This window comes from Drosophila erecta, unplaced genomic scaffold, assembly GCF_003286155.1.
Source record: "Drosophila erecta strain 14021-0224.00,06,07 unplaced genomic scaffold, DereRS2 tig00000092-arrow-pilon, whole genome shotgun sequence".
NCBI lineage: Eukaryota > Metazoa > Arthropoda > Insecta > Diptera > Drosophilidae > Drosophila > Drosophila erecta.
In genome coordinates, this window is record NW_020825207.1 from 19,098,881 (window position 1) to 19,121,110 (window position 22,230).

General features: G+C 45.8%; 3 protein-coding genes across 5 annotated transcripts; 2 read left to right on the forward strand and 1 right to left on the reverse strand.

Moving 5' to 3' along the window:
- The first annotated feature begins 170 nt into the window (after positions 1 to 170).
- On the forward strand, positions 171 to 2,902 carry LOC6548889 (methyltransferase-like protein 13). The gene is made up of 8 exons (XM_001974095.3): positions 171 to 364; positions 449 to 571; positions 661 to 897; positions 956 to 1,163; positions 1,218 to 1,836; positions 1,893 to 2,085; positions 2,143 to 2,282; positions 2,351 to 2,902. Exons 1-8 carry the CDS (start codon positions 273 to 275, stop codon positions 2,758 to 2,760), a joined length of 2,022 nt encoding a protein of 673 aa, XP_001974131.1. The 5' UTR covers positions 171 to 272; the 3' UTR covers positions 2,761 to 2,902.
- On the reverse strand, positions 2,813 to 19,338 carry LOC6548888. 3 transcript variants are annotated; one of them, XM_015156548.2, is made up of 6 exons: positions 18,980 to 19,338; positions 18,349 to 18,912; positions 7,737 to 7,945; positions 5,705 to 7,662; positions 4,108 to 4,807; positions 2,813 to 4,044 (listed from the first exon to the last, which is right to left on the reverse strand). In XM_015156548.2, the coding sequence occupies exons 1-6, from the start codon at positions 19,030 to 19,032 to the stop codon at positions 3,284 to 3,286; spliced, it is 4,245 nt and encodes a 1,414-aa protein (XP_015012034.1). In that variant the 5' UTR covers positions 19,033 to 19,338; the 3' UTR covers positions 2,813 to 3,283. The 3 variants fall into 3 exon arrangements, with proteins under 3 accessions (XP_015012034.1, XP_001974130.2, XP_026835745.1); XM_001974094.3 differs by lacking the exons at positions 18,349 to 18,912; positions 18,980 to 19,338 and adding exons at positions 8,053 to 8,210; positions 11,687 to 11,932; XM_026979944.1 differs by lacking the exons at positions 18,349 to 18,912; positions 18,980 to 19,338 and adding an exon at positions 8,053 to 8,618.
- A 183-nt stretch (positions 19,339 to 19,521) lies between these two features.
- Positions 19,522 to 22,213, forward strand: LOC6548886 (serine/threonine-protein kinase TBK1). The gene is made up of 6 exons (XM_001974092.3): positions 19,522 to 19,742; positions 19,818 to 20,844; positions 20,901 to 21,180; positions 21,231 to 21,306; positions 21,368 to 21,492; positions 21,560 to 22,213. Exons 1-6 carry the CDS (start codon positions 19,659 to 19,661, stop codon positions 22,128 to 22,130), a joined length of 2,163 nt encoding a protein of 720 aa, XP_001974128.1. The 5' UTR covers positions 19,522 to 19,658; the 3' UTR covers positions 22,131 to 22,213.
- The last annotated feature ends 17 nt before the right edge of the window (positions 22,214 to 22,230 follow it).

Genomic DNA, 22,230 nt, shown 5'->3' on the forward strand with positions numbered 1-22,230 from the left:
ATCGAATCGATGGTTTTGACAAACAGGTAAAATATTATTACCACATTAAATTTAACTTCTTAGTAAATTAAAAACTTATTGATTTTTACATCTAATTCACTGCTACAAATAACGAAATTTGCCATTTGATAATAGCTTTCGCAAATTTACCGATACTTGCTCGCTCCGGTCACACTGCTGTCTGCCCATCAATTCGAATGGCAATGCCCTGAACGATCACATTTTGCCGCTTTATTGTTTATATTTTGCATCCTTTTATAGTTGTTGAAACCATGAATTTACTGCCCAAAACTCGCGAGGAATTCGCACAGACCGACTACTGGAATGAGTTCTTCAAGAAGCGCGGTGAGAAGGCCTTCGAGTGGTAAGTAAATGGGACCACTATGCTCGCGACTTCCTGGGAGCAACATGTGTTTTTTGCCAACTAAAAGATATTTTAACTCCAAAGGTACGGCGAATACCTGGAGTTGTGCGATCAGATCCACAAATATATCAAGCCGTCGGACAGGATTCTGATGCTGGGATGCGGTAACTCCAAATTGAGTATGGATATGTACGACACCGGGTTTCGGTAAGTTGTAACTAAACAATAAGCATATCACTTAATAATAGATTGGCATTATGAATAACTTGAGCGTGGTATTTACACTTTTTCCTCAGGGATATCACAAACATAGATATATCTCCCATCGCTGTAAAGAAAATGCTGGAACTGAATGCCAAAACCCGTCCAGATATGAAGTTCCTGCAAATGGACGCGACAGCGATGACGTTCCCGGATGAGAGCTTTTCTGTGTCTTTGGACAAGGGAACGCTGGATGCTCTATTTGCAGATGATGAACCTGACACGAGACAGGTGGTGGAAAACTATTTCAAGGAAATACTTAGAACCATGAGGTGGGTAATGTGCACTGTCTAAAATCGAAGGTATCCAATTTCTCCGTTCATATGTCAGGAATGGTGGTCGCTATGTTGGTATCTCCCTGCTGCAAGAGCACATCCTCAACTTCCTACTGGAGTTCCTGCCCAAGCACAATTGCATGCTGAGGATTGTTCACTGCTTGGGTGTGGAACAGGCCAACAAAGAAAAGAATGCCGATGATGCCTTGACACTGCCTGTGTTCGTAGTTGTCGCTACTAAATTTAAGAGCCTTCCAATGCCTGTGAGTAGACGACTACGCCAATAACATTCACAATATAATTTAGTTTGCTTGTAGATACTCGAATTCGGTTTCGGCAACGACAAGATGCAAAGATTCACCTCAGTCTCCGAGCTGAATAACGCTGTTTCCTCTGTCCAAAAGGCCGCTTTGGTTTGCAACGGCCTAGCCAGATCCAACATAGCTGGTCACAATGAGGTGATCATGGATCTACACCGGCCATCAGAGCAAACCCCTCGCTATACTATCCACATACTAGATAAGCCGCCTGCTCGCGGCCTTGGCAAATACGCGGCGTTTATTGTTCCTCAGGGACGAGAGGTGGAGTGGCTGTTTTCCACCCCTGTTGGGCGGAAAAAGCTCCAAGACTCCGCCAAATTCCAGCGACTGGCTGTGGTTACCCTTCATCGGGATCAGGTCTACAGTACCTTGGACGAAGTCAAACTAGAGTTGGCCGACAGCATTAAGAACCTATCGCCAGCCGGACTCAGTGAGCAGATACCGTATCTATCTCTTGGATCCGATGTGGGCAAAAGGGAGACACTCATTTGTGGGTTCTCTAAGATATCAGGAGATTTCCGCATTGAGGAAGTGGAGGCCAGTGGCAAAACCCTGCGACGCCTTATATTTCTCAGCAATCAGTTTGTTGTGCAGTCGGAAGCCTTAGTTAAAACAGGTAAATATATCAAACCATAATTTGGTAGTTTAGTTAACGCGCATATTTTGTTACAGTCAAAATAAAAGGCAAAAAGGACCGTAAGAAGATCGACTTCGGCTACCTAGCCTGCCAGCATCACTTGTACATGTCCGTGGGTGTTCAACTGGCCACAACAGTGCAAAATCCCAAAAGGGATGTGGAAAAGGATGTTCTCGTTATCGGCTTGGGAGGCGGCGGCCTGTGCAGCTTTCTTCACGCCGCTTTGCCGTATGTTTTGTACAGTGTACCAATTATACTCCTACTAAAATGCATATGTTTCTTCAGGCAAGCTAGAATTACGGCCGTGGAAATCGATCCAATAATGTTGGAGGTGGCTGAACAGTACTTTGAGCTCAAACAGGACAAACGCTTTCATGTGGTTATAGACGATGGCTTGGATTTCGTAGAGCGATGCCGCAATGAAGGTAATAACCACGAAACTAATTATTTTTAAGCAAAAACTTGTATTGTATGGCAAAGCATTTCCGTCTAGATATCCACTTTGATGCCGTGCTGTTCGATGTAGACAGCAAGGATCTCAGTCTGGGAATGAGTTGTCCGCCGCAAAGCTTCCTAGCTACGAAGATCCTGCAGCACATAAAGGAGATTATCGGTCCGAAAGGTCTCTTTATGCTAAATCTCGTGTGTCGGGATGAGAGCCTTCGTGCTGAAGCCCTCGACAATCTGCACAAAGTCTTCCCTGCTGTGTGCAGCTACAAATTGGAGGAGGACATCAACGAGATTATATATTGTGCCAACGATGAAAAGTACAAAACTGTTGAGCAGTGGAAGAAGAACATGGGAACCGCTGGTCGAGGGTTGAATAGTGCCGTCAGGGAGACAAAGCTGGCTAGTGAAGACGCCCTTGAGGTGGCAGAATTCCTCAGCGAATTGAAAATATAATCTTTTACGTAGAACCATTAGCAAAGACAATTTACGTTTTTAAATAAATGTTAATTGTATTTAGTTATAAATAAAGACTAAACTATTAACTAATTGTATGTAGAAATTGCTAAGAATAACAAACTAAATATGTGGCAACAACTTGCAAATGTTTCGTTCATCATTTAAAGTAGATAATTGTGGGATTGGGTGAATGTAGCAAGAATGACGAGGCTTGGAATATACACACATAATTAACCTAGGCTGTTTACTCTACGCAAGCAAGCATACTACAAAATATATAAGTACTTTACTTAAATTTCTTGTTTTCACTTAACAGTCATTTGCATTTCTCTGCAACACAAAAGGAACTCTCACTTTTTCTCACTTCACAGACCTCTCCAAAGTCGGCAAAACATAACTATTTGTTTGTACAAACAATTGATCAAAATACAAACCCAACAGGTTTTCTCCGAATCCATAAGAAAATGTACAATATGCGCAAATCTAAAAAAGCTAACTAAGTCGAAACACTGGGTTCTAGTTAAAAGTCGAAGGCCTTGCGAAAGAGGTTGTTAAGGGCGCGCTGCTTCTTCTTGGTGGTGGATGAGGTGGTGCTGCCTCCACTGCCACTTCCACTACTGCTGCTTGCCAGCACACCAGACGCTGCGTTGCCATTCCCATTCGGGGTGATGCGTCCCTCCCCGGAGGACAGAATGGCCTCGCCCAGTATCCGAACGGAATTCTGTGTGGCGGAGCTGGAGCTCAGTGGAAAGTTGACCTCCGACAGCGACGAGCTGTCTAGGCTAGCGCTTGGCAGACTCTTGCTGGCCAGCTTCGCCTGCTGCTGCTTCTCGCTTCGCTTGAGGCGGTACCACTCCCAGGATGTGGGCTCGTGAACCGAATGGCTGTTTTTGACGCCATTAAAGCTGTAGCCCTTGTTTTTGCTCTTGCTGAAAGGCGACTTAAAGAAGGCCGGCGAGGACAGGCGTCTCGATTTCTTGGTTCCCTGCTCTTTGCCAGGTTTCCCGTCTACGGTGTCCACAATCTGGTAGCCCGAGGGTCCCTCCGGCATAAACTCATTGTAGGCCAAATCACTGGTGGGTATAAAGTTAGCTAGATCATCATCGTCAAGCATTAGGCTCTCGTCGAAGTCGCTCTGCGTGGCTGGTTCCTCAGCTTGCATATCAGGCGTATAGGTGGCTGGCGCGGATTCCTGGCGTTTAAGAGCCAGTGGTTTCAGTTGCTGATGGGATTTCTTCTTCCCCGGCTTGCCGCAAATTTGCTTTGTGCTTTTAAGGGTGTCTGAAAAGGGGATTTCTCGTTTACTTTTGAATGCGTTGCATGGTTCTTCAAGCCCGTACTTACCCACATCGAAGAACTTGTCCGTTTGCTCGCCGCAGGACGTCTCCGTGGTATCCAGACTGTTGTGCCACGAGTGCTTGGCTCCCTTTCGCCTGTGCAAAGAATTTCGGACACTCGCAGCGCCGTTTGTGTTGGCAATCACCATATTGGCGGCTATGTTATTGTTACTGCCATAGCAAACGGAAATCTTGCGCTGGCGGTGTGAGGGATCCTGCTCCTGCAGGTTGCTGTCCCCGCACTCCTTCAGAATGAGCATGGCCTCTTCGCTTGGACGCCGTTGCTTGGGTGTGGTTTGATTTGGCATCTGCTCATAGGACTTACGGCGATCCAACTTTGGCTTTGCAGCCACAGGTGGATGGCCCGCCTGGTCCTTCTTCAATAGCTGTTGTTGCTGGCGTCGCAGCTTGCGATAGTAGACGGTGCCCAGGACGAGCATCAGGAAGATGCAGGTGCCCACAATGATGATGACCAGGATGCAGGCCTGCACCTGGTAGGACAACGCCCTCACCTCGCCGGCCAGCTCCGCGCTGTGCTGCTGGTATAGCTGCTCCTGCTCTACGTACCGCCTGCTTTGATCCTCCAGTTGACGCACCGTGAGCGTCTGTTGTGTGAGCGTCTGCTGCAGCTCCTCCACTTGCTTCTTGTAGCGCCTCGAGAGCTCCTCCAGGTATTGTCCAGAAAGCGACATGTTTCGTTCGAGCGCCTGCGGAAGACAGAAGCCCCGTGAACGTCAGTGGTTAGCGAATGTTGTGGAAGGAACACGGAGAGAAATAGTTAGCTTGCAGCATTAATTATTTATTTTATTAAACAAATATTTCAAATTTAATCAGCAAAGTTACGAAGGCATTTCCAATCACCATTAGTATCAAAGAATCACTTCTTAACCCAGCTTCTTTAGCCAGCAAATATTATTCTATCAATTAGGAAAATATTTCAACTTAATTTCAAAACACTTTTAGGATCAAATAATCCCTTTTTACGCCAGATAAAATATTGAATTTAAAAAACTGAAAAAAGGTAGGAAGATTCATCCGATAATTCCGTTCTTAAGCATTGCATTTGCATTTTCTGCGTGTACCTCTGGTAGGGTTTCGAATGGATTCGCATATGTACGAGTATATTGATGACGTCGGTCGTCAAGGTAGCGAGTTGGCTGGCAGAATTGTTACAAGGATGAACCCCCGCACAGTCCTTGGACGGAGTCCAAAACGGGAAGCGGCTGCCGCAGGTAATGAGCAGCCAGCACGCAAGTTGACTATAAACAAGTCAGAAGAGACTAGGAGCAGGAAACCGAATATGGGTTACCTTAGTCGGGTTACCCAGTTGCAAGGAAGTCATTGTAATTCTCAATTAAAGCCTGAGTATGGAAAATACAAAATTGAAAAAGCAGTTTTGAAGGGAAACACTTTATGCTGAGTCAGCAACATAATTAAGTAACTCCTTGCCAGAGTATAATTTTGCCTTTGACTTCCCACCCTGTCGACTGTTGACTACCCTCACCCCATCCTGCGTGGGTGGCGGTCTAGCCAGTTTCTAGTTGCTGTATTGACGCACTTCAAGGGGCGGAACCCACTTAAAACAGGGAGCTCGAGCCACTCACCTTTATGCGATTGGAGAGCCTAATGAACACACTCTCCGACTGGGCTCCATTCGTCAGCTTCTGCTGCATATTAACACTGGACACACTCGCTGGTCCTCCTGCTGCGACAATGCCAGCTCCTCCGATGTTGCCGTTTCCGTTTACCACGGCGGCTGCAGCGGCAGCAGCACCTCCTCCAGCGGTTATCGAAGCCACCGTAGTGGTCAGTAGACTGTCAATGCCTTCCCAGTTAGTCGGATTACCCTCCTCCATTCCCAGATCAGCGTTCGCCGAAGCTTCACTAGAGGTCAGGGGTGCATTTGTGCTAGGAGCGTCAGTGAATGACTCTACATCGCTGGGCTCCAAAGTTTTCGGAAGTGTTGGCTCCGGAGGAAGCTCTACTTTGACCTCCACTTCCTCAGATTCCGACGGCACGTTGAATATATTCACGTCGGCGGGCGTGGAGTTCGTGGTGGAGACTGTTTCGCTGGAGGTCGACGACTGGTCTTCCAGTGAAGGCACTTCTTGGCTTACCTCGGGCACCACAACCTCTAGACTGGGTGTTTGGGGTTCCTTTGTGGCCGTTTTTGTCGGCTGGCGTTCCTTGCTGTTGTCGCAGTCCTGACGAACGCCCGTAGCAGTGGCGTTATCCTGCACTGCTTCTGGTGAGCTGACGTGCTGCTTCAGAGTTGGCGCCTTTGTATGGCGTTGGTCCGTTACATTCTGCTCCGCCTGCACCAGTTTACACATGGCTCCAACATGTTCCGCTGGCAACATGCTGAGGAAATAGCTCTGCTCCTTGCCCATTTTACTAGCGAAATCCGAACCCATAAGGCTTATGCCGAACTGCTCCTGGCACACGCGACTGTGGAGGAGATCTGACCGTAAGCGACTAAGGCTGAGGAGTGCCTGCAGCTGCTGGAACTGGCAGGACAAAAGACTGTTAATCCGCTCTACCAGGGTGGTGTTACAGTTGCTGCAGCTGTAAGTTTCAAACGCTGGCGTTTGACAGAGCACAGATTCCGCTGACCATTTTAGAGCCTTTGTGGGCTTGACCAGAACCTCCGCAGCCTTCTTGACCATTTGCATCACGGCATCCGAGGCGCTTTGAAAGATATTGCCACCACTGCCAACGGCTGCCTTCTGCTCTTGAGCGCCGTAGTCATCGTAGAAATCGTCCAGGTCATCGCTTGGTCGGATTTCCGTTTCGAATGCCTCGTACTCGGAGGTGCCAAACACTCGGAACAACGACAGCGGGCAAAAGTGCTCATTGGCGTAGTGCGATGTGATTTCAACGCGAACGAATTTTCCAAATAAGTGAGGATGCAGCTCAAAAGTCTGAATGGTTCGTTTGTCCTCTGCAGCAAAGCGCCCCACATTGCTCCAGTCCCGGGTGGGGAATCGTTTCGAAACGGCTACCGTAAAGTTTTTGGGGGACGAACTGAAGAGCTCATAATTGGCCACGTCCACCTTCTGCGCCTGAATGGCCTCACACAGCTCCACCACGAACCAAATCCGACTTTCGCAAGTACTCAACATGTACTCATCGGTGGATTGGGTGAGCACAGCTTCCGTGTGCTTGGACTCGGAATTGTGGGCGATTATCTTGGCTCCGCAGTCCGGTGAGGCGTAGTTCTTGGAGCGCAGCTTCAGCGTTGGCGGCTTCCCACTGGAAGATCCAGTGTTGTTCTTGCGTTGGGCGGACTTATTAACCACCTGCTGCTCCAACTCCATGGCCTGCTCTCTGCTGGCCTCCGCCTCCATTTGCTTCTGCGCCCACTCGGAAAACACTGGCATGGGCACTTCCTCGCTGGCATTCGTAAGGTTGGCCGTGCCCCCTGTCTCATTGAATGCAGCTGATCCAGGCTGCAACTCCTCGCGGCTCTCTTGGGTCTCGCCTACGGCAGCAGCTTCTTGTGGGGCCATTCCTTCCACTTCAATGCCTCCGCCGGGATCGTTTATCTTCGGCATTTGCTCATCTAGAATTGGACAATTTGAGATTTCGTAGTCAAAATCTGGCTCTGAAAGCTGTAAGAGAATAACTATGTCTTGCCTTTTTGAGGAACTTCTTCGTCAGCCTCCGGCACTTGCATGGGCTGGTCCTGGTGAGGTGGCTGCTGGTGAGGCTGCTCCTCATCGCTATGGTTGCCCGCTGTGACCTGGAACGCGTCCAGGATAACCGAATCCAGGCGGTTCTTTACTCGATCCAGCGGCAGCTCTGTTATGGTGACCGTTGGCAGCTCCGTAATGATCTCCGGAAAGCTGAAAGAGTAAGTAAATAAGTGGATAATAAGTGGGCAATCAATATCGGAATGTGCGTCTGTTTGGGTTTTTAGGTTTTTCTTGGGCCCTTTAGGTCAATATCCCACCTCATGAACACCGTTGATATGGCTATTATTTGGGAGAACCATATAATCCAGAAGAATATTAGAAACATCGTCAGGTTGGTTTTCAGCTTTTTCAACTCACAACAAACGAACTTCATAACGAACTCTAGCAGCATTTTTCTTACATTCATTTTGGGGCTCTAATTGCGGGTGACAATTTATTCGGTTAAATAGGAATGGCTTGATCTAGCACCACAGCTGTGACTCTGCTTCATTCTAGCACCCAATCATCTGCATCTGCAAGCCGAGAACCCAGCTACAAGCCACGTTGGAATCTCCTCCAGCTGATTGCCGCGAAGTAAGTATCTGGAGCAAGCCCTATAGCTCGACTGGCAGTGGTGCAGAGTAAGTAAATACGAAAGCAAGTACTCTAGCTCATAATGAGAACGTTTTATTGTACTTTACTCTGGAAGCGAAACAACAACAGCTGTGAAAAACGCCAGGCGAACTTTAAAAGGTATGGTAAAACCCCAGACGGCGCACAGCGATTTTAATGATCCACATTTAGAGGCGGGCGCGATAAGAATCGCTTATTTATTACTTGACATGATCTTGCCGAGCAATATTAACATGCGAAATTCGCAGTTCAAATGCACAAATCCCAGAGTCAAATCAAATCCTGAAAGAACCCGTTTATAAATAGAAACATATTTTCTCTGCTCTGCCACTTTTGCGGCTACACTTTTGCAAAATATTCAATTCAGTTTTGCAATTATGTTGAGTGTTTGTCTGAAAATGATTTCAGAATACCTGTGTCAGAGAAAATCTGACAGGGCGAGTGCAGTAGCCATAAAACTAATTAAGCAGACTGGCTATAGTATACTCCTATATGGCTCATTATATATGCCTTTCAAGGAAATGAGCATGAAAATAGAAAACATTTGGGGGCGTTGACAGCCTTTAAATAATCGCATCAAACTATGTCAAGTTAAGAACGTGATAAGAGTAAATATTTTTGGTTCATTTTATGTGCTTTTCTTTGTCACTGGCCGCTTTTCACATTGAAAATGAAATATAATTGCGACTCTACGGGACCCGAATACATTTTTTAAATGCGTTTCTCATGCGCTATATCATGTGCATTTATTGTAGGAATATATTATGTCATTTCTGCCACTCTTGGGCGCCATTTCCTGCTCCTTTATGCTCGAGATTAAGTCGCAGTCAGATAACTTTTCCGTCTTTCTTTTGGATTTCCCACTTTCGGATTTCGGCTCGAGAATAAATGCGATACATCCCAATGAAACGTGCTTGCACAGTCTGTTTTTATCTTAATCAGATGTCCACTTCGCTTGCCATAAAGACAGACATTCCCATTTTGATTTATGCTTTACTTCCTTCTCTTAACTCGAACGATATGCTTTTACTTGTAGTATTTAAAGTCCCATTTAACTATTTCAATCCAGTGCAGCATTGTTTGGCAATGAATCACTTGTCACAATGTGAGCGACAACAGGTATTATGCCCAAATTAAAGAGAAAATAATGCAAGCAATGCGCTTTTGACATAATCAAAAGCAAATACAAATAAGGCTGAAAAACGAGCCAAATGCAGTTGAAATGAAAGTAACTGACCTGAGCAAATCAAAAGTGTTGAGCTGTAGACTCAATGGGATATTATGCATTACATACATGTATCTCCACGCCAAAATCAAACCCAAATTGTTACAAGGACAGTTCATCTTCAGTGCCCCAAACCGGAAACTTGAGATGACAGCCGGTATGAAAAAACGAACCTTTTGAGTGGACTTGGCCCACCTCGAATCTCTCGAAGCGTCACGAACAAAGTGGCTCGAGAAAAGTGGGAAAAGGGCCTTTCGAGGGGCAGTTGCAACAATTAGCGCACATTTGTATGCATTTTTATTGCACAATAAACCCAAGAGTGTCCATCGCCGGGCAGCTTACTTAGCTCTTTCCAGTTTTTCGTTTAAAGGTCCCGAGCTAATTAACCGAAATGGGCAACTGTTAGTTCCTCTTTCTCTCGGCACTCGGCACTCGGCTCTCGGAAAAGTGCATCAAATGGTGGCTGCAAAAAGTGTTAAATGCGTCCGATTCGCCGACTTCAAGGGGGCGAGCAACTCCCATGCGAGTCGCCCCGACATACACATGCAAATTCACCTCCCATAACCAAGTATTCTGTAATAATTATTGGCCTGCGCCGCGAGTCTTGTCAACAACGCAACGCCCACCATCCTCGGAAAACTCCCTGGTCCCAAGAAGGAAAACTCCCCAGCTGGCTGCACATATATTTACGACTTGTCTGAACAAAGCGCAGAGCTAGGTATTCAAACTGTCTGCCTGGGCAGTAAGTCAAGCCTTGTAAGGCATTTTGGGTTAGCCCGGCCGTTCCGGCAGTTGCGTTTTGCTTGATACTTTTTAGCCAACTTGTCTACACGTTGGGCAGGAATTTCTGGCTTTCCTTTCTGCTGAATTTTGAATAAATTAAAAGCAAATTATTAGGCGCAACATGTTCCAGCAACGATGTGAAAAGTGCTTCAGTTTTTAAGGAGTGCAAAAAGTGAAAATTTTTTATGATCCCAGCTCTGGCCGAACTCTCGCCGAGCACAGATTAATACTATTCGATGGCATTTAAAAGGAATTTCGGCTCTGCATTACAAATCATATCATTTGTTGTGTAACTATTAGAGATTTTAATGTTGGCATGCTTGCTCATTTACTTATGACTTATTTAAAAGCGTATCTAAGTGCTTGCTCATCACCGACTATGTAAATGATGAGCTCTAGTTTCAGCACTAAATTGAAACCAGAAACAGAATTGTGTGAAGTTTAGCCATAAAATAAAAACTGTGATACCAAAAACAATTCTTAATTGTGGCTGCAGTTTCACCATGCACATGGATCTGGTCTGAACTGCTGCCAAGAATTATGGGTTGAAATATTTTGAATGTCTTTCGCGTTTATTCTGGGTCAACATTGAAGTGTCTCACGCACATAAAATATCGTTCGAAATAAAAACTGCGTACTTCTACAGTGGGTGTGTTTACCCATTTGCAATTACTATAGATCGAGCATCTAGTGTTTGTTCCTCCCAAATCCGAAGACTCCTGTTTGCTCTGCGCCAGAATTTGCACAGCTCGGAGTGGCTACAAATAGTGATTTGATGAACTAACTGAATTATAAGCATTAGGAGCCAGTTCGGCCTAATGGGTATCCGGTTGGCAGATCAAACAAACATTAACTGAGCCAAAGCCCCAATCAATATTGCCATTTGGCAAACAGACGGTGTTGGCGGAAATAATTGAAATTAAGAGCTATTATGCATGTTTACTCGACGGACATGCGACATCAATTTGGCCCGAAATCGTTTTCAGGATAAATAGGGCTATGAAGGATCTCAGCTGTGATTTTTCATTGACTTTCTTATGCCAACACAGAGAAAATATATAAATACGCGCAAACTACATGCTCATCTAAACACTTACTAAATAATTGAATGAAAAATCATTGCAAAGGATGTACAAGTTAAATTTAAAGCGTTGCTTTTGCGACTGAAATAAAGAGTTTTGTTTAGGACAAGCAACTTTGACGAATATATTCTAGAACATTACGTATCTTAACCGCGTATTGATACTTTTTCTCTCTGTGTCGGCAATTACTTGTCGATTCGGAACTAAATCAAGGGTCTTGGGCAAAAGTGCACTGCAGGCACATCTACACGCACAACGCGAACGCGATCGCTGACAAGGATTACGAGGACACTAGACAGTGAATGCGACTGCGACTCGCGATCCCAAACACCCGGCGACGGGAGGATGAGGATGAGGTGGCACCACCGGCGTGGTAGCGGTGCACACGATCGCACCACTGGAAATCGAAATGAGAACTGAACGTATTACGGAGTCGGCTCTAGGTAATTGTGGTCCAAGCGTGCAGATATATTTGCCGCCACATCTCGGAGAGCGTCATACCGGCTCCAAGAGGCACTACTCACAGATACTCGGAGAGAGTGAGTCGGGCGGAGAGCATTACCTCAGCACTCGAAGCAGCTACATCCACATTTACAGCCATATCCACATCGACATCTCGCAATCATCTCGGATCGGCCTGCACTTGCAGGTGAGAAGCGGCGGCTGCATTTTGCCGGCAAACTTGTCGCCCAGGTTGCCCCTCCATCTTGGGAAGCAACTAACGCCTCTGTGTGTGCTGCCTCCAAAACACCCAATTGATGGCCAGAAAGGAAAGCCCCTAAAGTGGCAGTGCTTCAAATGCGCCCAGGTGCGAGTAGATCATTTTCCAAGAGCGCTTCTCGAAGAAGTTATCTCCTTGGAACTCACAATTCCCAATCTGAATACTTTCGATTATTGCAAAATAATTATTATTTCATTCATCTTATGGAATCTACAAATAACATGCAGTTTTACATTTCAGACAGCAAATAAAATTGAAAAACAATTTGTGAAAAGGCAGGCCTGTGCCGAATAAACTAAGGTTAATGGCATTATATTTGGGCCATTATAGTTTTAACGAACGATTGAATTTAGAATGGCAGTATAAAGAGCTGTTAAATAAATAAAAATTATTCGGTACAATAAAAATACCCATCAGGAAAGTCATATCAATTTTATTTCATACCCAAATTTTCATAGCTTCCACCCACCAAGCAGTTTTCCAAAGCATTTTGGTGGGCCGAATGGATGGTGCCGTGTGTTCCTTGCCCGGGGCACAGCTGCGTTTGGGTGGCAAAAGGTGTCGGAAACGGCTTTAGCCCCCACAATGGCTCCCCGATCCCGATCCCGATACCAGCGCCAGTGCCAGAGCCAGAGCCAGTGCCTCCTGCACGGGAAGCCCGCCGGCCGGGGGTTTGGCCCGCCATGTGACAGGTTTATGTCTAAATCTGTTGGCCAGCCAGGACCATTAGCATGCGGCGTGGGCCAGGCCCAGATCTGGCATATGTCCTCATGCAAATGAAAGGCTGTGCAATATGAATGTAAAATGTTTACGGTGTGCCAGTGAGTCTGGGCTATATAGTTTATGGCCGGCGATAGCGATCGATGGCTGGATGGACAGGGACATCGGGCCAATAAATATGAGCAAATATTTGGTCGAGCACAATTGCAAGTGCAACGGAAAGTGAAATTGTTAATCGTAAACTGGCACCGTGGGCACAGACAGATTGCACTGTTGGCCAAGCACACAAGGTCTATAAAATCAAATTTGCCCGGGTGAAAGACACTGCCGACTCAGAGCCGCCGATTGTCTTTGATGCGTGTGTGTCCAGCAAATTGTTTTGACTCCTTTTGTGCCGCACGGCAAAAAGGTTACGCGGGCCAAAAGTGTCAATTGAATTGAACGATGCCCACTGCAGCAGCATCGCTTGTCCATGTTGCACTTGCAACTGCAAGTGCAGCCAGTTGCTACATCTCTGCTGCCGCACTTGCCGCAGCACCGCCATTGAAAGGTAAACACTTGTAACGCGAAAGTGCTTTTGAACCCTCGGCGCTTACACAATGAGCCGTGGCAGCAACATCACCAATAACATCGGCAACATCACCAAATGCAAAACCAACTGCAGCAGTAACAATGTCCGAGTCTGTGCACGGGAAGAAATACACGAATTATTTCATTTAAGCCCAGCAAAAACACCTCTTAGTTGGGTAAAACCAAAGACCCTACAATAATAATTATAATTATAATTATTCTAGTGTCTTTGGTAAAACTAAGGGATGATCGCACAGTTTCAAACACAGATTTCGATTCAAGCAAGGGTGACGAAAAACGATCTTCTACTTAACTTTCGGCACGCACTCGGCATTCATTCGCCCCAATTTAGTTAGTTTGTACTTTACATTCACCATTCCTTCTCCTTATTCATTAGCTACTCATTGTTCTAGCTATTCTAGTCATTGATTATCGCTTTAGTCTGTGCACTATCATTCGTTATAATCGGGTGATTTTCATTTCTTGTGTACAGTAGCGCTTCGTCACTTGGTGAACTGCCGTGCCCAGTACTTTACAAACGTACAGATTATTCATAAAAGTATATGGGTCCAGCCCAAACATAGCCTCGAAAACATAAATAGGCGATCTCCTCAAAGTAAAAGTAAGCAATTAGTTGGCACATAATATAGTTTTCCATCTGTTTGAGATTGCACACGAGTGCCAACTGAAGGCGGCACAATACAGATGGGTTTAACTGCAAAACAACATCCAATTTAAACCATGTTTTCAAATATCGGTAGGTATTAAAATATACTTATTAAATATTATGGCTTATGGTTTCTTTTCGTGTACCTTAAGACGCTAGACACACACACGAGTTGTTAAGTGGTTGAGCTATTGGCAGAGCCATCAGCCCATCGAGTGGGAGGCCAGGGATAATCGGGGGAGGGTCTCTGAGCTGGAGAAGAAAGTTGAAATGGCAGCTGGGGATTGCACGAGGATTTTCTCTAGGTGCCTTCGAGGGAGGATTCCAGGTCAGAGTTTGGGTTCCAGCGAAGCAATGGAACCTTGTGTTAGGATCTGCTGCCAAGATCATCGATCGGCAGTTAAGATGGAGCTGGTTACGGTGCTTTGGCACAGCTTGTTTGTGGCAATGTAGATGTCTGCATCTTGGAAACTGTCAAGGTATGAAGACCTGTGCTCCCCAGAGCTAAAGGAGAAGGCGTGTCAATAGCACCTACTATAGCACGTTATGAATTCAAATTGGATAAGATCAAGCATCATTTTGTTTTTCCAATTCAACTACTAGGGAATTTCAATTATGTAACTCCCACTCATACGGATATTTCTGCACCGAATACCCCACAACTCAATAAACCTCCATCAAAAGCGCAACCAAACAAACAGTTTACTCAGTTTCCACCGAAGAATTTCGAATTAATTTGTTCAACAACAAAAAACGTATAATAACTCAAAGTAGCGGCGGCAGCTGCCTTGCCCCTCCCCTCCGCCTCCATTTCCCAGTTGGACACCTACGCGTCTCGAGCATTTTTCACTCCGCACGATGCCAAAACGTCTACACGTCCACGTCTGGTCTGGGGTCTGGTGTCCCTACTCCTCCACCTCCACCGCCGCCCGGCTTGGCTTTTCCGCCAGATAATCAGTAACAAATAGCAACTGCAAGAGACCCCGGCAAGCGGAGCAAAAAGAGATGAGAGGAAAACGCCGGCAGAAACCGGCTTTTCACAGGCCCTCTCTCTGCGGCGATCGCGAGTTTTTGTTTTTTGTTTTCCGTTTTTGGTTTTCATTAGAGAGGCGCCTAAGTAAATGAAACAAAGCTAATGTAAAAACAAGAGCGAAAAATGCGAGAGAAATGCCCACAAACGACAGGTGAAGGCGTACGACAGCGGCCTAATCAATGCAGCTGGACGAGATCGGTAATCATCGCTCACCTGGCGATCACCTGGCGATCAACGATCAACGATCAGCGATCAGCGATCGCGATCAAATTGATTGACGAAAGTCAATGGGCGCACGCTCACAATCAATTAAGTATTTGGACATTGAGGCGCGGCGATAAGATCGTCCATTTCATTTCGTCGTGGGAGAGGATTGTTCGTGTGGATCGTTGAGCGATCATTGACAGCAGATCGGCGCTGGCGGCCTCATCTATATAATGTAATCCTCCGGAGCTGTGAGTCCGAGACATTTGCATAATCGTCGTGAACGATCTGCGAACAATCTGGGCAAGTCCATGGGACACAGGGAGAAAATGGTAGGAAAACAGTAGGAAATGTAAAATTCGCAAATTGCATACGTGGTCAAAATCAATTTTCCTCAAAGTGGTATGGGAAATACTCAGAGTATGAGAACACATCTCTTTGATTCCCGCTGTGTAACTGGGCGCACTTACACACATGATAGGCACATGATAATGGCCTTTGCCAAGTGTGATTACGCGCCACAAGATAATGATGCATTTGAAAGCCCAATGGAAAATCTCTTTAGAGAGTCCTTCGCGTCGAAAGTGAAAGTAAAGCCGCGGCCGGCGAAAGATTCGCCGCCGATCACCTGCCAAGTGCAGCAAACCATATACAAGTGCACATACAGTCCCCAGCAGCAAGTGTGTGAGATGTCTGGAAGGCCAAAATGGATTTGATTCTGTCGGCTGCGTGCTACCGCCGCGGCTGGAAAATTTATTTATGTCTGTCAGGAGGTGCTGGCGAAAATTGTTAACGGAAAATGCAAAAAATGAAAGTAAATTCGTACTGATAAAGCCATTTACGGGGCCAGCCAGACACAAACATGACATCAAATCGAAGCCGGCTCCGATTCGATCCCATTTAACACTTTTACCACCCTCGATAAAGCGGCGCACTAAAATCCGAGTGGCGAACGATATGGAAATGTGTTCAACGAGGCCTTTAAAGGATCTGCGACTGGAAGCCACATACTGGTGGCTTACACTTGAACAAAACTGTGGTGCAAATTCTGGCGAGCTCCTTCAAGCTTATAGCCAAATAGATTGTAATGTAGCTCGAAGAGTTTTAACTTTTCGCATTATCATACCTTGGCACATCATTATCGGTGGATGTGACATTCGGAGGCACTGAAGCACAGCAAATGGCGGGCTTAGATCAGTCTCCAAATGGAAAAGGTGGCCTCGTCTTGTCGTATTATTTGTTTGGCACTTCTGCAACTCACAGTGCCTGCGAGTCGTAAGCCGAAGCCTCGCGTTTTTTCCACTTTTTGGGATGAATGAAATGGCCGGCCACCAGTAGATAGGCCCAGACTGACTGGCGGAGGAGGCATTTAGAAAGTACACTCACGGAGGGGAAAATAAATTGAAAAACTGTAAAGCAAATTACAGGCAAAAGGCATTGTGACAAGACAACGCGTGGGAGATCGTCGGAGCACTGGAGCTGCATTGGAATTGGAATTGGATTTGGATGTGGAATCGGTGGGCATGGAAATGGCGTTGGGTCTGGACAGAGACAGTTTTGTATATAATTCACATATAGTTTGGCCCCCGGTTACGAAATGCCCGCGAATGAGTTATTATTTAATATATTTCAGCGCACGTCGGTTTAACTGCTAAAACGCAGTAAGCCGAGGGCCATATAAGCACTTCAATTTCCAACGGAATTTCTGTAGACCACGTTTTAGCAGTTACATCTAAGCCTTTTAATAAATAATTCGTCTCGAGACTAGGCCAGTCCTATATTCCGTAAAAAAAAAACATTCCAAAACTCAAAGTAAATATGAGAACAGCTTTCCAAGTCAAGCTTATATTCTGCAATCCAACGTCGGTGAATCCAAACGTAAGCCCAACCTAGACAGAAATCTAGAACTGGATACGTGTGCGGCGCCAGAAAACATCTAAAAATAAACCGCAGTTACGTAGCTCCCAGCAATTGCTGCACTGAGTCAATACAATTCAGCTCTATCAATGAAACGTACAAACATTTGCACTTACTACGTTATACTATGCTTGGCGTACGAGAAAAACAATTGCAGTCTATACTGATTCGCAGTCAAAGATTAACGACGTGGCACTGTCGCGTGCAAGTAAACAGAAGTCCGGGAAATGCCGGGCAAACGTGTCATAGTCCATCGGTAATCATTTTGTTGGACAGTGCTATTTATAGGTAACAAAAGCAAAGCGCCAGCAAAGTATTTTGCGGTGACCTTGCCAGCGAGCAAGTGAGTGAAAGGCGTCTTTGATCTCATCCAGATGCTGGTGGGCTGCAGCATGTAAGCGCACACAAATCGTGCCCGCTACCCCAAGACGTGACGAAAACAAGCCCCTATATAAAAGGCTAGAGCTCTAGTAGAGCTGATAAGGAGCAGAAGATCTTTTCGCTATCTTTATATGCCTCTGTACGAAGCAGCCCCTGTATTCTTCAACATGTTCCTTCTTTGCCTTCAAAATAAATTAAGATTGCTCTTTGTTGTAGCCCTCATTCATGTCAAGTTCAAGTAAATAAGTCACGTCGATCGGAAAATACTTTCGCAGTGATAACTGAATTGCGCCAAAGGGAAATACTTCTCGTTGAAACACAAATCGAAAGGCACGTCAGCGCGTCACAAGAACTTATCACCAAAACCCAGTCGCTCCAAAGTCAAGTCCATAAATATGTATACCAACAGCAGCGGTGAACTTTGAGGAGAAAGGTGTAAGACTACATTTTAATAAAATGTTCAGAGATTTTCCACCCATCTATTAATTGAAATGATGCTTTTCAAAAACCTATTACTCATTATCCAACTCACTAAAGTGACGAAATAATATGGATTCTAATATATCGCCTCACCTAACTGGGGGCTTACATAACCACTATTGCGTTGGCCGCGAGTGTGGGATCAATAAAACACTCACCTTTCCTCCGCCTGCGGTGGTTGTTGTTCTTGCAGCTCCGCTGATTGCGGCTGTCCCCTCGCCGGCCGCTCCTCCTCCAATTGCTTTGGTAGCTCTAATTGCTGCGATTCACTAAAACTATGCACTTTGCCGGCACTACTACGCTTATTATAATTTAATTGATTATTTGGCACTTGGGCGGTGGATGAGGGCGCGCCACCCACATCAGCGGCTATATCGATTTCACTAACATATTCACTATGGCTATTGGCCCGCCGCTGGTCAGATAGCGCGGGCAGCTCCTTCACAGGCACTGACGTGTCCCCGGATATTGGCCGATTGCCAGTTTGAGGCACCGGAGAGGAGGAGGATGAGGCAGCGATAGGCGCGCCTTCATGTGGAGTGGGCAACCGAGCTCCAGCTTCGTCGTAGAGCGGCGGGGGCGGAGGTTCCGGCTTTGGAGGCGCTTCCGGTTCCTCCGGATCTATGTGAGTTATCCGAGCTGCGTCCTTGGCTGAGCCGCCATCGTTGCTTTGGATTGGTGAATCTGCAGCTGCCACATTGTCGTACAACCAGAAACAGCAGCTGCAAACGGAAAACTCCCCTTAGAAATCGCTCCATATAGGCATGGATAGTATCTGTGTCAGCTCACCTCAGCAGCAGATTTATGAACATAAAGCGCACCAAGTGCAGCCGCATGTGCATGTTTTAGTCGCTTTAACTAAACTAAACCGTGGCTGGTGCCTAATTGGCTAATTTACTATTCTTGCGAATAGACAAGGCAGCGTTCGCCAAAAAGTACGTGTACCGTCGGGCCAGAGCTTTTGTCATGGAGTCCGTGTTAATTTTCCGATCGACATCGATCTCGGGTCTAGCACGCACCCAACTCCATTGTGAGTTAGTTTAAATAATAATAATAAATTAAAAAGCGCTGCAAAAATGTCAACGCGCACGTAAAATAACAAAAAAACTGGAGGTGGCCGTGCAATCGATAGGCGTGCTATCGAAGTAGCAGGTATCGGGGAAGCAGTCACAGTACTTTCTATCGACTACACTGGTTAACCGAGAACTTGAAGCCTTTATTTTTAATTATTATATCAATAAATGAACTCTCTAACAGACACGTGTAATAATTTTAATGAAACTAGAACTAACAAACAAAATGAAATAAATACATTTTTTGAATGTTAAGTTCCAAAATAAACCTAAGCTTGAGGTGTAGTATAATCGTGTTATCGATAGACCTTCCTTACCAGTGTTTATGTTTGTCACAATCAGGGCGCATTAATTATATCAAAATAATAAAGAAATAGAAAGAAAATAGCCACGAAATGTCCTTCCTGCGCGGGTCCGTGAGCTATGTGTGGTGCACCACCAGTGTCCTGGGCAAGGGAGCCACCGGTTCCGTGTTCCAGGTTAGTGTGGTTTACGGTGTTAATAATTTCCCACCTGACTCACTTTCCTTTCGAATTTTCCTTGGCTGCTTTTAGGGGGTCAACAAGATCACCGGCGAATCGGTGGCGGTGAAAACCTTCAATCCCTACAGTCACATGCGACCGGCGGATGTCCAGATGCGGGAATTTGAGGCTCTTAAGAAGGTGAACCACGAAAACATAGTAAAGCTGCTAGCGATTGAGGAGGATCAGGAGGGACGTGGCAAGGTGATCGTAATGGAGCTCTGCACCGGCGGAAGTCTCTTTAATATCCTGGACGATCCAGAGAACTCGTACGGTCTGCCGGAACATGAGTTCCTACTGGTACTGGAGCACTTGTGCGCTGGAATGAAGCACTTGCGGGATAACAAGCTGGTGCATCGCGATCTCAAACCCGGAAACATAATGAAGTTTATCTCGGAGGACGGACAAACCATCTACAAGCTTACGGATTTCGGTGCTGCCAGAGAACTGGAGGACAATCAGCCATTTGCCTCCCTTTACGGCACAGAAGAGTATCTGCATCCCGATCTCTACGAGCGAGCTGTTCTGAGGAAGTCAATCCAGCGATCGTTCACCGCCAATGTGGATTTGTGGTCAATTGGGGTCACTCTCTACCATGTGGCCACCGGCAATCTGCCTTTTAGACCTTTTGGTGGAAGGAAAAACAGGGAGACCATGCACCAAATCACCACCAAAAAGGCTTCTGGAGTGATTTCCGGCACTCAGCTGTCCGAAAATGGACCAATTGAATGGTCCACCACGTTGCCACCGCACGCACATCTCTCACAGGGACTGAAAACCCTGGTGACTCCTCTTCTAGCTGGCCTTCTCGAGGAGAATAGGGAGAAAACATGGTCATTCGATCGGTTCTTCCATGAGGTGACGCTGATCCTCCGAAAGCGTGTCATCCATGTGTTCTTCACCAATCGCACTAGTTCGGTGGAAGTGTTCCTGGAGCCAGACGAGCAAATAGACAACTTCCGAGAGCGTATTTTCCTGCAAACTGAGGTACCGCTGGAGAAGCAGATCCTATTGTTCAACAACGAGCATCTGGAGAAGAAGGTTACTCCACGAACGATAGGTGAGTCGGTTCATTTTAAAGATAAAAGTGATTCAAATACTATTTATACATTCTAGCTAAAGCATTCCCTGCCACCACAACAGAGCAGCCAATATTCCTTTACAGCAACGACGACAACAATGTTCAGTTGCCCCAGCAATTAGATCTCCCCAAGTTCCCAGTCTTTCCTCCCAATGTTTCAGTGGAGAATGACGCCAGTCTGGCCAAGTCCGCTTGTAGTGTTGGTCACGAATGCAAAAGACGCGTGGACATCTTTACCTCCATGGATATTCTTATTAAAAAGGGAGTGGAACACTTTATAGAGATGCTAGTGACCACGATAACTCTACTATTAAAGTAAGTGAAAAGAGAGATTTCATTTAAATATTGATTAACTTAAATTTCAGAAAAACTGAGAGCTTTGACAACTTGCTTTCCACGGTGATTGATTATGCAGATGTTGTGCAAAGCATGGCCAGAGTGGTAAGTGGCTAGTGCTCCCTGTGCAGAACGAATTTGTTAAAGCGTATTGATTTTATTTTAGACTAAAGGAGATCAGGAGATAAAGACCCTGCTGAGTGCCTTGGAAAATGTCAAAAACGACTTTGATGGAGCCGCGGATGTGATCTCACAGATGCACAAACATTTTGTGATAGATGACGAACTTAAGTGGGTTTCGTGCGAATAAGCGTTGCTTAAGTTATTATACCAACTACATTATCGATTTCTTACCCAGCGATCAATGGACCTCCTCCATGCACGGAAAGAAGTGTCCTTGTAAGACCAGAGCCAGTGCCCAGGCCAAGTATCTGGTAGAAAGGTTGAGGGACTCCTGGCAGCACTTGCTCCGAGATCGTGCTACGCGCACATTGACCTACAACGATGAACAGTTCCATGCCTTGGAGAAGATCAAAGTGGATCACAATGGCAAACGCATTAAGGCCTTGCTCTTGGATAATGTAAATCCGACAGTAGCACAAATCGCAGAGTGCCTGGCAGATTGGTATAAGTTGGCTCAGACCGTGTACCTTAAAACTCAAATTTTGGAGAAGGACGTGCGCGATTGCGAAAGGAAGCTGAACGGCATACGGGACGAGTTGTATCACGTAAAGTCGGAGCTTAAACTAGATGTGGACACAAAGACAATCAACAACAATAACCAGCTGGCCAAGATTGAGGAGCGGAATCGGTTAAGGGTCATGCAGCAGCAGCAACAGGAAGTTATGGCTGTCATGAGAACCAACAGCGAGATAATAAGTTTGCTCAGCAAACTGGGTATTACAAACGGAGGTCTTGAAAGTAGTTAGACTGGCATATCATGAAATCGCTAGAATATTTTATTCGCCTTTACCTTGTAAGTTAACAATAAATGTTTGCTTTTATATTGGAATTTTGCAGAGCAACGCC

Coding starts and splice junctions, on each gene's coding strand:
- LOC6548886 (XM_001974092.3), top strand. CDS start 19,659: ATGTCCTTCCTGCGCGGGTCCGTGAGCTATGTGTGGTGCACCACCAGT. Junction 21,181..21,230: donor ACGATAACTCTACTATTAAA/GTAAGTGAAAAG, acceptor CTTAAATTTCAG/AAAAACTGAGAGCTTTGACA. Junction 21,493..21,559: donor GTGATAGATGACGAACTTAA/GTGGGTTTCGTG, acceptor TTTCTTACCCAG/CGATCAATGGACCTCCTCCA.
- LOC6548889 (XM_001974095.3), top strand. CDS start 273: ATGAATTTACTGCCCAAAACTCGCGAGGAATTCGCACAGACCGACTAC. Junction 572..660: donor ATGTACGACACCGGGTTTCG/GTAAGTTGTAAC, acceptor CTTTTTCCTCAG/GGATATCACAAACATAGATA. Junction 2,283..2,350: donor AGAGCGATGCCGCAATGAAG/GTAATAACCACG, acceptor ATTTCCGTCTAG/ATATCCACTTTGATGCCGTG.
- LOC6548888 (XM_015156548.2), bottom strand. CDS start 19,032: ATGCACATGCGGCTGCACTTGGTGCGCTTTATGTTCATAAATCTGCTG. Junction 7,946..18,348: donor CCACCGCAGGCGGAGGAAAG/GTGAGTGTTTTA, acceptor TTACTCTTTCAG/CTTTCCGGAGATCATTACGG. Junction 7,663..7,736: donor CGAAGAAGTTCCTCAAAAAG/GCAAGACATAGT, acceptor GTCCAATTCTAG/ATGAGCAAATGCCGAAGATA.